At 27.9% G+C, this 15,136-nt stretch overlaps 1 protein-coding gene across 1 annotated transcript in view; it reads right to left on the reverse strand.

The window, feature by feature from the left end:
* Positions 1–8,708: 8,708 nt before the first annotated feature.
* The window catches only part of LOC117179945 (RYamide receptor-like), a 302,704-nt gene continuing 296,276 nt past the window's right edge, over positions 8,709–15,136 (reverse strand). The window contains exon 10 of the mRNA XM_033372181.1: positions 8,709–9,314. Within this exon, the coding sequence (XP_033228072.1) occupies positions 9,041–9,314 (274 nt within the window). The 3' untranslated portion in view covers positions 8,709–9,040. The remainder of the gene's footprint in view (positions 9,315–15,136) is intronic.

Consider the following 15,136-nt stretch of genomic DNA (forward strand, 5'->3'; position numbering starts at 1 on the left):
TTCAATAATTTGGTTGAAATTTAATTCATATTTTTTTTTGTAGAAAACTACTGCATTTTTTTGGTTGAAAATGAACTTTTTTATTTAAAATTCAAATTTTGGTTGAAAATTTAACTGGCAAATACAAAAATTGGTTCAAGCTTAATCTCATTTGTTTTAAATTTAAACCATTTAGTTGAAATTTCAATTATTTTGTTGAACGATCGTTTTTTGGATAGAAAATTTTAGATTACAAAATTTATTTTTTTTTCGCAGAAGAGTAATCTTTCTTGGTTAAAAATTAATTTTGTTGTTAGAAAATTAATCTTTTTTGTTATAAATCCATCTCTTTGGTTGAAAATGAATTTTTCAAAATAAAAGTCTAACTATTTCATCATCGGTTCAAAATTGATTTTTCCAGCACAAAATTCAAATATTTGGTTGAAAACTCATGTATTTTGTTGGATACAATTTTATTTTCCTTTTGGATTGAAAATGACCTTTTTTTTGTTGAAAATCGATCTCTTTATTTGAAAATTAAATTTTTAACTAAAAATTAAATCATTTGATTTTTGGTTAAGAATTGATCTTTTCAGTTAAAAATTCAACTATTTTGTTCAGTTTTTTGTTTGAATTTTTTTTAACTGAAAATAAGCTATTCAATTTTCGGTTCAAAATTTATATTTTAAGTTGAAAATTTAACTTTTTGGTTGAAAATTCGTATCTTTTGTTAAATTTGATCATTTTCAGTTGAAATTTTTTTGGTTCAAAATTGACCTTTTCAGTTACAAATTTAAAAATTTGTTTGAAATGGATAGTTTTAGTTTAAAATTGAATTATTGGGTTGAAAATTAATCTTTTTGGTTGAAAATTAATCTTTCGTGAAAACTCCTTTCGTGAAAACTCTTTTGTTGAAAATTCATCTCTTTTAATAGAAAATCTTTTTTGGTTGAAATATTAATCTTCCTCATGGAAAATTCAAATGTATTCTAAAAAACTCGCATCTTTAACTCAAAATTCATCATTAATTATTTTGTTAAAAATTAATGTTTCTTTGGCCGAAAATGCAAATGCTTAGTAAAAAATTCGTGCATTTCGATCGAAAATTTCTCCTTTTTCATGGAAAAATAACATTTATGGTAGAAAATTCAACTATTTGATTGAAACCTTTTCTCTCTTGGTTGAACGATAAATTCAACATTAACTCTTTTGTAAAAAATTCATCTTTTTTTGGCCGAAAATTTAAATACTTTGTTAAAAATTCGTCCGTTTGGATAGAAAATTGCTCCTTTTCGATTGAAAAATAATCTTTTTGGTAGAAAATTCAACTATTTGGTTCAAAATTAACTTTTTGCTTAAAAATCCATCTTTCGTGAAAACTCTTTTCGTGAAAACTCTTTTGTGGAAAATCCATCGCTTTTAATAGAAAATAGTTTTTTTAGTGATAGATTAAATTTGCTAATGGAAAATTAGAACTGTCTTCTAAAAAATCGTCTTTTCAAATAAAAATGCAACTATTTGGTTTCGGGATGAAGTTTAATATTTTTTGGTTGAAAGTTGGATCTTTTGGATGGAAATTCAACCCTGTAAAATGACAACTAAACTGGTGTATGAAAAATCGTCTTTTTTGCTAACAACTTCAGCTATGTGGTTAATAATTAACTTTTTTTAGCTGAAAATGAATCTTTTAATTAAAAAAAATTTCCCTCTTTTTGTAAAAAATGACCCTGTTTCTCCTTTTTGAGAGAATTTAGGCTGTGAAGTCTGTATATAGTTTATAGGATTTAGCTTGTGCAGTCCGAATTTGGCAATGCATCTTCCTTTGAAGCTTCCTAATCCTCAGTAACCCAATTCCAATATTGGTCAGGATGTGTATGCATCGTATAAATTTATACGGATTATAATCAAATTTACACTGATAGGCAGTAGTCACAAAAGTTATTGCAAATTTAAGACCTTTTTATATCCTAAAGATGAAAATGGTTCAAATAATACAATTTTTAAAAATAAATTTTGTAAGTAATTCGACTCTTTAACGAATAATTTTTGTATGTAAAAAAATGTATGAGGAATGCAGTTTGACGTTGAAGATCCTAGAACATCTTGAGAACTTATTTTTTAAGCTCTTATAAAAATATGTACAGCTTATAATAAATTAGCTTAGCACCTATTTATACAAATTAATCATTTGGAATAATAATACTTTAAGAAAAAAATACGTTTGATTTTGAAATAGAAAAACAAAAAAGAGAAATATTTAGTCATTTTAGTTCAAAATGGCATAAGAAATGGGGTGATATTTAATTAAGTATGTTTCAGACATATTTTTATGGTGACATTTTAAATGACTAGATGAATTTCAATTCATGTATTTAAACTTGTATTTTTTGCAAGTATTATTCAAAATAGTTCTCTGTTTTGTTTAAAATTTGATATTTCAGAACTGGTTATCTTCAATATAGGGGTAGCCTTCCCACAGTGGATAACGCAGCCAGTGGATAATCTTTAATTAAAAATGCTGATGTATTTAGAAAATTCTTTTAATTTAATCAATGCTTAAAACATGAAATCATGTTCAATTATTAATTTAAATTTCTGTAGGATTAATTTTAAACCTTAAAAATTGTATGAGAAAATAAAATTATTAATTTGAAACAAATACATTTTAATTTATACAAAAAATCAGAATAAATTCAAATATTATAAAAGTTTTATGATTTTCTCCTTTTAAACCTTTTAAAACCGTAAAATAACAATTTTTTAAACTCGAATCTTGTTGATTTTAAAGAATTAAAAATAGAATAATCTTATATCCAAACATTAAAAATAGTTTTGTTTCATTTTTAAATATTTCAAAATTGTATAGTTTGAAAATAATTATATTGTATAATTATAAAATAATTAAAATCAATGCTTCGTTAAATAATTAATTTTATTCTGTAATTCCCATAATTGCTTGAGTGAATGTTTGAAATCTTACAATTTTTAATTAAAAATATTAATAATTTAATAAATTCCTATTTAAATCCTTCAATATTTAACAACCTGTAAATGAGTAATACTTAAAATTGTAAACTTCAAAAAACTTGCAAGTTATAAAAATGAAGAGATTTTTATCCTTAATCTTACTAATTTAAATAAATTCCCTGATAAGCAATGAAAATTGAAAATCGCTTAAGTTTACAAATTAAAAGTAAACCATTTTAAAATTAAGAGTTTACAAAAATAGAAAATGTATAAGTTTTAATAGTTGAAAAATGGTACAATGTCAAATTTATAATTTATAACCTCTGAAATCTATGAATTCTCCTAATTCCGTGCATTCTCCGAACTTCATAAAATTATAAAATTAATTGTATTATTTGAATTCCTTGAATTCTTTGAATTCTCTGAATTCCTTAAATTATCTGAATTCAGCGAATTTCTTGTAATCACTAAATTCCTTGCATTCACTGAATTCCTTGAATTCCTTAAATTTATTGAATTTTCGGAATTTCTTTGATTCTCTGAATTCCTTAAATTCTTTGAAATCCTTGATTTCTTTGAATTCCTTAGATTCCCTAATTCCTTAAATTCTCTTAATTCCTTCAATTCTATGAATGCCTTAAGTTCTCCGAAATTCTTAACTTCTCTGAAATTCTGAAATACCCTTTATTTCATAATTCATCTGAGTTCCTCGAATTTCCTGATCTCCTTAAATTTCAGAAATCCCTAGAATTCCCTGAATTTCGTTAATTTCTCTCAATTTCTTGAATTCCCTGAATTATCCGAATTCAAGGAATTCCTCAAATTCTCTGAATTCCGTGAATTTTCTGAATACCGTAAGTTTTCTGAACTTCATGAATTCTCCTGATCCCATGAATTCTCTGAACTTCATAAAATTATTAAATTATTTGAATTTCTCAAATTATTGAATTCACTAAATTCATTGTATTCACTGAATACCTTGAATTCCTTAAATTTATTGAATTTTAGGAATTCCTTGTATTCTGTGAATCCCTTGAATTCTTTGCAATCCTTGAACTCTCTGAATTCCTTGAATTCCCTGAATTCCTTGATTTCTCTAAATCCCTTAAATTCTTCGAAATTCTCAATTTATCTTTATTCCTTGCTTTATCTGGGTTGCTTCAAGTTCCTGAACATTTTGTGGTGGTTGTCCAAATTTGGTCGTTAGATTCTTGATTTTATTTTTAGGAATTCCTTTCATCAATTTGATTATTGGACGTTAAAAAAGGATTTTACATTGGATTGGTTTCCCATTTTCGCGAATTCTCTGAATCCTCTGAATTCAAGGAATTTCTTAAATTCTCTGAATTTGGTGAATTCCACGAATTCTTCGAATTCTATTAATTGTGTGAATTATATTATTTCTGTGAATTCTATGAATTCTAAGAATTTTGTGAATTCTATTAAATCTGCCAATTCTGCGAATTCTGTGAATTGTGTGAATGTTACAAATTCTGTGAATTCTATGAATTCTCTTAATTTCTTGAATTTTAAAAATTCCATGAATTTTCTGAATTTCGTGAATTTTCCTAGTTCCATGCATTATCTCAACATCCTAAAATTAATAAATTTTTTCTATTTTCTTAATTCCTTGAATTTCCTGAATTCCTTGAATTCTATGAGTTCTTTTTTATTCACTGAATTCCTTAAATATCCCTTACTTGTTCAATTTCCTGAATTGTTTAAATTCTTGGAATTACCTGAATTCAAGGAATTTCTCAAATTCTTTGAATATCGTGATTTTGGTGACATTCTGAATTCCTTAAAATCCTCGAATGTTTTGAATTCCTGAACTCCTGGAATTCTTTGAAATAATTTATTTTCCTGAATTCTTGGAATTCTCAAAAGTTCTGCATTTTTTAAAATTCTTTGTATTCCCGGAATTCAGAATATTTAAGGAATTTCCTGAATTCCGCCAATGTTCTGAATTTCCTAAATCACTGAATTCCTTCTATTCTTTTCAATTTATCAATATTTCTGAAATATTCTGAATTCTCTAAATTCCAGGAATACAGATACATTTTTTATTTATCTGAAATCCCTGGATTCCTTTAATTCTTCTGAATTCTTTGCACTATTTTGAAATCCTTGAAATTCACGGAGTAATCAGAATTTAGTAAATTCCACGAATTTAGGGAACTACACGAATTAAAAAAAATTCAGACGATTTATAGGAATTCAGATGAATTCAGAAGATTTTAAGGAACTGAAAAGAATTAAAAAGGATTTGAAAGAGTCTAAAAGCGTTTTAAGCTAAAAGCACATTTAAATGAGTCAACTAATTTTTTTACGTTTAATTGAGTTTTAAATTAATGTTTATCCACTGTAGACTGAATTATCCACTGTAAGAAGCTTTCCGCTAAACATAGATTACCGGCGGATAGTATTAAATATTAAAAATTAGCCTTGACTTTGAATCGTGATATCTCGATGCAATATATATTCGACATGTATTAAATTATCATGTGAGAAAGACAAAAATAAGCTTCCGAGCTTAAGCTTTCCAACGCTTTAAACAAGTCTATATTCTGGACAGTGATATGATCTTTCAAAGCTAGGGCTAATTTTTAATAGATCACCCGGTGAGTGTTCCGATTATATCCTTCGCCCTCACGCTGTAAGATGAAATAGAAAAAATAGTTTCAAAATAGCTTTTAAAAGGCACTTCTTGACCGATTTTGATTTTTTTAAAAAGATTAAGCTCTAATTTTCTAAGAGATTTGAGTGGCATGATTAAAAAAATTGATTTCAACTTCAACTCACTTTTTCTAACCCCTACTTCATCATCCTTCATTTCCCCTACCCCTCTTCACCATTCTTTAAATTTTCCTACTACATATCATTACTCCAGATTTGTTTTCCTTAATTTCTTCTCATTTCCACTAAATCCCCTCCCCTCATTTCCCATAATTTTGTCCTACCTCCTCTTCCCCCATTTTCCATAATTTCGCATACTCTCACCTCATTTCCCTATCCCCTATTCTATCACGCCTTATTTCCCCTACTCCCTTTCCTTCATTTACTCTCAATTTTCCTACTTCTTCTCATTTCCCTTGCTTTTTCTTTCTTAATTTCTTCTTATTTCTGCTACTTCCCCCCTCGTTTACCCTCATTTCCCCTTAATTATTCTTCCCCTATTTCTTTTATTGTACCGTGCATTCCCTCCTCTCATTTATCATAACTTCCCCTAATTTTCTTTCCTAAATTTCCCTACACTTCGTCCAACCCCCTCTTCTCGCATACCCTCACTTTTCCTACTACCCCTCTTTTAATTTGCCCTTCCGCAATTAATTTACATGTCTCCTAATCCCCCAATATTTCCTCTAATTTTTCTTCCCTCATTTCTCCTCACATCTTTTATCTTTTCTCCCTTCGTTTCCCATCATTTGTCCAATTCGCTTCTTCTTAATTTCCTGTCATTGCTTCTTCTTTTTCTCCTTTAATCACTCATAACTTCCCATACTCCAGCTTCTCTAATTTCCCCTCAACCCCTTCCCTCATTTCCCATATTTCCTCTTCATTTTCCCTGTTTTCACACCAATGATTTCCCCTTATTTTTCTAACATTACCACTATTCACTTCCCCTACTGTCAGTCCCTAATTTTTCCTTATTTACCCCTACTGCCTCTTCCCCCATTTCCTGTCACTTACCTTAGATTCCCTGCCCTCAATTTTAGTAACTTGGCCTGATTTCCCACCATTAATTTCTCTACACTAACCATAACCCCCTCTCTTCACTTGCACGCACTTTCTCCATTACTCCTATTCACATTTTCCCTCATTTCTCCTTCCCTTCCTTAACTCGTTTTACAATATTTTCCCTGCTTCACCTCTTTTAATTTTCCTTCATCTCTCCTACTTAGCCAGAACATGTTTTCACTCATTTCCTATACTAATTTACCCTCATTTCCCCTCATTTAACCCTGCTGTATCTTTCCCCATTTCCCTGCTTTCACTCCTTTAATTCCTCCTCATTTTCCTCCCAACACTTCGACATACTTCCTCTCCTCTTATTTTCCCTCATATACCCCAACTGCCTCTTCCCCCATTTTCTTTTACTTACGCTGGATTCCCTATCCTCATTTTTTATAACTTCCTCTAATTGCCCAACCCTCATTTCCCTAAAATTCCCATATCCCCTCCCCTCTCACACACTCACACAGACTTTCTCTATTATCCATTTCCACATTTCCCATTATTACCTCTTCCCTGATTTCTTCCCACTTCCCCTGATCCTACCTAATTTCCTCTACTTCCCCTGCCCTTATTTTTTCTACTTTTCCTACTCTCATTTTCCGTAATATTCTCCACTCTACCTCCTATTATTTGGCGTCTATTCCCCTCACCTCATTTTACATCATTATCACTGCTTCAACTCTTTTCACTTTCCCTAATTGCTCCTAATTCCCCACCTCGTATTTCCACTAATTTCTCATACTCATCTCCCCTAATTCCCCCTCATTTACCACTACTACCTCTTCCCCCATTTCCCTGCTTTCTCTCATTTAATTCTTCTTCCCCCCCCATTACCTCTATTCACTTCCCGACCCATATTTTGCTCATCAATAACTCCTACTGCCTCTTTTTCCACCTTTCCTTTCACCTATCTTAGATTCCCTCCGCTAATTTTTCATAACTTCTGATTTTCCTCGCTTAATTTCTCTACACTTCCCATAACCCTTCCCATATTTCTTACACACACTTTCTTCATTATTCATTTTCACATTTCCCCTTCCCTAATTTCTTCCCACTTCCTCTAATCCCACCTAATTTTTTCTACTACTCCTGTCCTTATTTTTCCTACTTCTTCTACTCTAATTTTATGTGATTTCCCGCAATTCGCCTCTTACAATTTGCCGTAGCTTCTCCTCACCTCATTTTACATACTTTTCCCTGCTTCCTCTATTTTAATTTCCCCGCATCTCCCTTACTTCGTCAAACCGTATTTCTACTCATTTCCTATACCCTCCCCCATGATTTTTCCTCATTTACTACTACCGTCTCTTCCCCCATTTCCCTGCTTTCACTCCATTAATTTCTCCTAATTGTTCTCCCATTACCTCTATTCTTTTCCCCTCCCATATTTTTTACCTCATTTATTCCTACTGCCTCTTTCCCCAATTTCCCTACATTTCCCATAACCCTCTCTCCACACTTATACGCAATTTTTCTATTAGTTGTTTCACATTTCCGCTCATTTCCTCTCCCATATTCCCCCCCCCCCTAATTTACCCCAACTGCCTCTTCCCCCATTTCCTTTCACTTACCCTAGATTCCCTCCTACAATTTTTCATAACTTCGCCTGATTTCCCATCGTCAATTTCCCTACACTTCTAATAATCCCTTCTCCTCTCTTACATGCATTTTCTCTATTACAAATTTTCACATTTCCCTCATTTCCCCTTCTCTAATTTCTTCCCACTTTCCCTAATTCCCCATAATTTCCTCTACTTCTTCTCAACCCATTTCTCCTATTTTTCCTTCTCTCATTTAACGTGATTTTTTCTACTTCGCCTCTTCTTATTTGCCGTCACTTCCCTTCACCTCAATTTACATCATTTTCCCTGCTTCACCTCTTTTAATTTTCCCTCACATCTTCTACTTCCCCACTCCGTATTTCTACTCACTTCCCATTTTTACCCCTCTCCTTATCTTCCCTAACCTCCCAACTCCCCTTCCCCTTATTTTTGCTTACTTCCCCTACTTTCTCTTCACTAATTACCTCTCACTTCCTCTTACTTCTATTATTCCGACTGCCTCACCACCCTTAATTTCCCCTCATTTCCTGCTTTCCCTGCTATAATTTCCCCTCCATTAACAAAAAATTTTAAACAAAGGAAATGGTTTGATTTTTCAAACGAAAATGAATCGGTCACAAGTTGGCTTCTACAAGTTATTTTGAACCTCCTTTTTCTATTTTGTCCGACTGTGCATCGGTGTTTTATTCTGTATATACGTATTATTACGTATTTCTATATTTTCTTGACCAATCAATTTCTTTTTGAACATGTTTCTTTTGATAAAAAGTTGTCCAAATATACTACGTGCGCTAAGATTATAAACAAAGTTCTTGGTCAGCAAGATCACGTGTGTGTTTGTGTCTTCCAGAAGAGAATACATACAACTCCGTCGTTCTCTCTAATGTCTTGGGAATGGAAGACTGGTTATCGTGACCGTTTCGGACACAACATCCGGCTGAATTCAGGGAACGTGTCGATATTTCAGTTCCGTTTAATACCATTAGCCGCGAAGATTCCCTCATTGACGCGCTTCTGTAGAAGGAAGCTGCTGCTGGACATCCACCAGACGCTGGTCTTCGCCAATCATATCTGGATATAAAAAAATAGACATTTTGATGATTTTCATTGATGTTTTTTATTTAGCTTACAAGGGGAAACCGTCAATCGTGAATTTTACGATTGGCATTAACTCACGAAAGCTCTGTGTTTTTAGCCAATGGGCTGGTAGCTCAGGCTGTAGCGCTTTGGTATCGTAGCCGGAAAGTTGCGTGTTCAATTCTCCCTGCCTGCACTTTTTTTATTTGTTAAAATGTTTACAAATATCATTTATTTCCATATTCTTCAAAAACTAGGCAAATAATAATTTTTTAATTACATTTTAACTTTAGCATGTTTTTTACACATATATTTTCTATGAATCTTAATATTCTTCATTGTTCGGTTTAAAAATTCTTAGTAAAAATACAATTTTGAATTTTTTTGAAATCAGACATACTTCTCATTTCAAGTATAATTGGCAAGCTGTATACACAATAATAATATTCATATTAAATATTTTTTTTTGGAGAAAAAAGATTTAAAAAGTCATTATTTGCATACATTTTTAGGATTATTAAAGGACATTATATTTATAAACATTTTAAAGAATAAAACAAAAGTGCAGGAACCGAGAACCGAACACGCAACCTTCCGGTTATGAAGCCGATGTGCTACTGCCTGAGCTAACGGCATTTTTATCAAAAAAAATTATTAACCGAAACTAAAATACACAATTAGCGTTATCCCCTTGCTAGTCTCTATGGTACCCCATAAGTGAAAAATATGAGATATTGGGAATTTTAAGCGTTTATTCCGATTGTTTGCGCACAATTTGTTCTTGATAAGCGAGATGTTTTTTTTGAATAATATTTTGATATTTTACTAATTTTTTCAACAATTTATTATTGTTCATAACCATCTTCTTTTAAAATATACCTAGAAGATTATCGTAAACAATAATATATTTTATTACAGAAATTTAAAATGTAACAATATTATTAGAAAATAATATTTTGCCTATTAAAAACAATTTTCGCAAAAAAATGCAAAAAAAAGTTGTTTGGGAACTTCACAAATCAGGGGGATGAGAACATGAAAATTAAAAAAAAATTGAGTACGCGCTATTATATATTCCTTTTAACAAATACAAGATTCTATTAAGTTAAAAGAAGTAGGCTCTTTTATCAATTTATTTTTATTTTTCCCTTTTTGGTAAAAAATGGAACGACTGAAAACCCCCAAATAATAACATTCCCGACGATGTAAAATTCCCAAATTGGAAATTTCCAGAAAAATAAAATTTTTGAATAATAAAATTCGCGAATTAAAAAATTCAAAAATGATAAAATTCTCTGATAATAAAATTTCCGAATCAAAATAATGAAAAATTTTCCATTAAATGCATCGTCGAAAATTATCGGATAATAATGTGAAAATTCCAGAATAATAAAATTTCCGACAGAAAATTGCTGAATTATAAAATTCCCGAATTTAAACAGTCAAAATTTTTGATCAATTTTATGAAAAATTATTTGTAATTTTTCGAAAAATAACATTTCGGAATAATCAAATTCCCAAATTTAAATAATTAAAATCTTTGCTGTTAAATATATTATGGAAAATGATTACATAATTATTTGAAAATTCTGGAATAAGAAAATTCCCGACATAAAATTGCTGAATTATAAAATTCTCAAATTAAAAAAATTAAAATTTTTTATTAGATATTATAGAAAATTATTGGATAATTCCCAAAAAATAAAATTCCAGACGGTTTATAATATTACCGACGTTTAAAATTCCCGAATAATAAATTATCGTTTAAAGTTTCTAAAAACTGTAAAAATTGAAAATTTATATTTTTTAGGTAAAAATGTTTGACTATTGTATTGTTAATAAATAAATAAATAATGTAAATTCTTTATATTTTAGAATTTTTTAGTTCTGATATTTTATAATTCGGCAATTCTCAGTCTGGAATTATCTCATTTGTGAATTTTCAAATTTGGTGATATTATAAATGTTTCGGGAGTTTTATTATTCGAGTATTTACTAATTCGGGAATATTATCAAATCGGAAAATTCCCGATGAATAAAATTTTCAACAGTTTATAATATTAACGAATTTGAAAATTTCCGAATAAAAAAAATTATTTGTTGATTGAAAATGCAATACTCAAATATTTGTATAAAAAAAATATTTTTAATTTTTATAATTTCTAGAATTATTTTTTGAATTTAAAATAACAATAAATAAAAAAAGGTCAACTTTCTGATTAGGAAGTTTTCTGCTTCGGGGATTTTATTTTTTTGGAATTTTCTAATTCCCGAACAATATTTCATAATATTATTCATAATTAATTCAAAACAGAAAATTGTCAAATTATAAAACTCCCGAATTTAAACAATTAAATTGTTTTATAAATATTATTTATTGATTCAAAATTCAAAAATAAAATATATTGATGAAAAATTATTTTTAATGTTTACAGTTTAAAAAAAAATTATTGTCAGGATTTAAAATAACAATAAATGGTACAATTTTTAGCCCGAAATATATATTTTTCAATTATTCTTTTTTGAAATTCAAACAATAATTTTAGTAGCTTTAAACATTAAAAATAATTTTTATCATAATAGTATTTGATTAATGTATTTTTAGTAAAATAATAACGTAAATTGGTTAAATTTTGAAATTTTGTAATCCGGCAATTTTCTGCCGGGAAATGTTAAATTCGATAATATTATAAACTATTTGGGAATTCTATTATTCGGGAATTTTCTAATTCGAGAATTTAATTATTCAGAAATTTTATTATTCGGGAAAGTTCCGAATAATAAAATTCCGACAAGAAAATTGTTGAATTATAAAATTCCCGAATTTAAACAATTAACATTCAATAAATATTATTTATTGATTAAAAATACAATAATCAAATATTTAAAAAAAAAAATTTTTAATGTTTAAAGTTTCTGAAATTATTCTTTCAAATTAAAATAACAATAATTAAAAATAATTTATTTTTAAAAAATTTTGGATTATGGTATTTTTAATAAATAAATAATATTAATTACCAAAAATTTAATTGTTTATATAGGGATATTTTTTAATTCGGCAATTTAAAAATTTGGTAATATTATAAAAGGTTCGGGAATTTTTCAATATCGGAATTTTTGTATTTCGGAAATTGTATAATTTCCGGAATTTTATTATTTGGGAATTTTAGTCGAGAATCTCATTCTTAAGGATTTTTCAATCGCCCAAAAAAATATAAGAATTCAGAATCGGAAATATTAAAATTATATTTAAAAATGTAAAAATGTTGAATCATCCAAAATGCGAAGAATAAAAAGTATGAATCAAGTCCGATTTAAAAGAAATTTAAAAATGAAAAAACTTAAATTTCAGAGCTTACTATTCCAAATTCGAAATAAAAAAAGGAATCATATCTTCTCTTTAAATCGTAAGTTATTAAACTCAGTCTTAATTTATACACGTAAAAGCTTGAATTTTAGATGTTTTTAAATCATGTGTGATTGATATTGATATAAATCTCAGAATGAACGTCTTAACGATTTTAAAAAATCCACTGGTAAAGGAAGTCAGTAATTTTTCTATCGAAAAATAAACATTTATAAAAATCAACAGTTTTATTTATCGAAACTGGAATGAATCCAAGGTCTTAAATTTTCAAAGTTGGCAGTAGCCCAAACGTGACCGAAGCCATAAATATGGAACGTGTTCTACAATCTTCAAAAATGAAATCAAAAATATTTTTGAAAAATAATGTAAATCTTTTAATTGACATAAAATTTTGGGTTGTCATATATTAAATTTTCAAATATCCAAAACTAGGGACAACTGAAAAATCCCGAGAAATAAAATTCTCAAATTGGAAAATTCTCGAATAATAAAATTTCTGCATAATTCAATTTCCAAAAAATAAATTTCATAAATTAGGAATTTTTCGAGTAATGAAATTCCTGAATAATAAAATTCCCGAACACGTTTTAATATTACCGCATCTGAAAATTCCCGATCGAAAATTTCCGAGTTTCAATATACACGAACTAAAAGATTTCCGAATAATTAATTTTCCTAATTTATACAATTAAAACAATTTTAAAAAAAAAGTATATATTCATGGGAAATACAATAATCAAGTATTTTTACGAAAAAATATTTTCAATGTTTAAGTTTCTGAAATTATTGTTTGAATTTAAAATAAAAATAATTTGAAAAAATTTTCATCCATAAATATATTTTTACCAATTATTGTTATTTTAAATTCAAGCAATAATTTTCGAAACTTTAAATATTAAGAATAATGTTTTCATACAAATTTTATTATTCGGGAATTTCTCAATTCGAAAACTTTATCATTCGCGAATTTAAGTGTTGGGAATTTTATTTTTCGGGATTCTTTAGTTGTCCTGGGCAGTTTATAATATTACCGAATTTTAAAATTCCCGAACAGTAGAATTCCCTGATTTGAATAATTAAAAAAATTGTTATTAATTAAACATTATTTGTTCATTATAAATACAATTCATAAAATATTTCTTATCAACGAATCTTTTTAATGTTTCAAGTTTAAAAACATTAATTTTTGATTTCAAATATCAATAATTTTATGAAAATTGTGAAAAACATTAAACCTAAAACACGTGCCCCTCAAACTAAAAAAATGTTTTGGAATTTTCTTCTAACTTAGAAGTTTATCATTTTTTTAAAATGAACAATTAGAATTTTGAGAAAGTTTTTTTTGTAATTTAAAAAAATACTATGCATATTTCAATAAAAATGTTCATCTAGAAACTTAATTTTTTAAATTATTATTTTAAATTCAATCAATTATTTTGAAAAACTTCAAATATTAAAAAAATGTTATGTGATAAAATTATTTAATGATTGTATTTTTAATCAACAAATAAAAGACATGCATTTTCCAGACTATAAGAACATAAAGCAGAAAATCAATAACACAACTATACGCGACTTATTTTTTTTTAATTTCTTGATAAAAATGTATAATATAGGCCAGTGAAAAAAAATTAATAATTTTGAAATCTGTTATTGTCATCTGTTCTCTTTTTCTATTTAAAGATTCAAAATGTTGAAAATTTAAAACAAAATTTCGAATTTAAATATTTTAATTTATAATAATAATAATAATAATAATAAATAATTTATTTAAATTTAAATTTAAAAACATTTAAATATTTAAAGATGATGGAACATTTTTTATATGTGCAATATGTTTCTATGGCTCAAGCTGAAGAAATTTTAGCTTTAGCATATTCAACTTTTTGAAAAATGGGTCCATATGACTCAATCTAAAAAAAGTTTTTTTTTCACATTTCGAAAAACTCTAAATTACGCAAAAAACTTGTTTTCGAATTTTTCTTATTATTGTTCAATTCAATTTTAGGTAAATCGACAAAAATTTCAATCTTCAATTTAAAAAAGAGAGCATAAGATATTGACAGATTTCAAAAAAATTTTCTCTAATTTTGGTAACAGCAAAAATTTAACACAACATTAATTTAAAAAAAAATTGCAAAAAATGAAAATGTTGAAGCATCTAAATTAGAAACTTGAATGTATTAAAGATTTACTTTAATTCAAATTTCAAACAAACTTTACGTTTTTATATTAAAAAATATTTACCTAAATTATCCTAATTTGGAATTATATGTAATGTATAAGATTCTTTTACTTTTGTAAAAATGTTCCCTATTTTCTGATATTTTTTATAATAATAAAAGATGACATTGAATAAGCATTAACATTGAAAACTAAATACAGTGATATATTAGGATGAACCAAAAATTCGAATTTCGATTTTTGATGGTGGATGCCCCCCCCCCCC

This window comes from Belonocnema kinseyi, chromosome 9 (assembly GCF_010883055.1).
Source record: "Belonocnema kinseyi isolate 2016_QV_RU_SX_M_011 chromosome 9, B_treatae_v1, whole genome shotgun sequence".
In the NCBI taxonomy this organism is placed as follows: Eukaryota; Metazoa; Arthropoda; class Insecta; order Hymenoptera; family Cynipidae; genus Belonocnema; species Belonocnema kinseyi.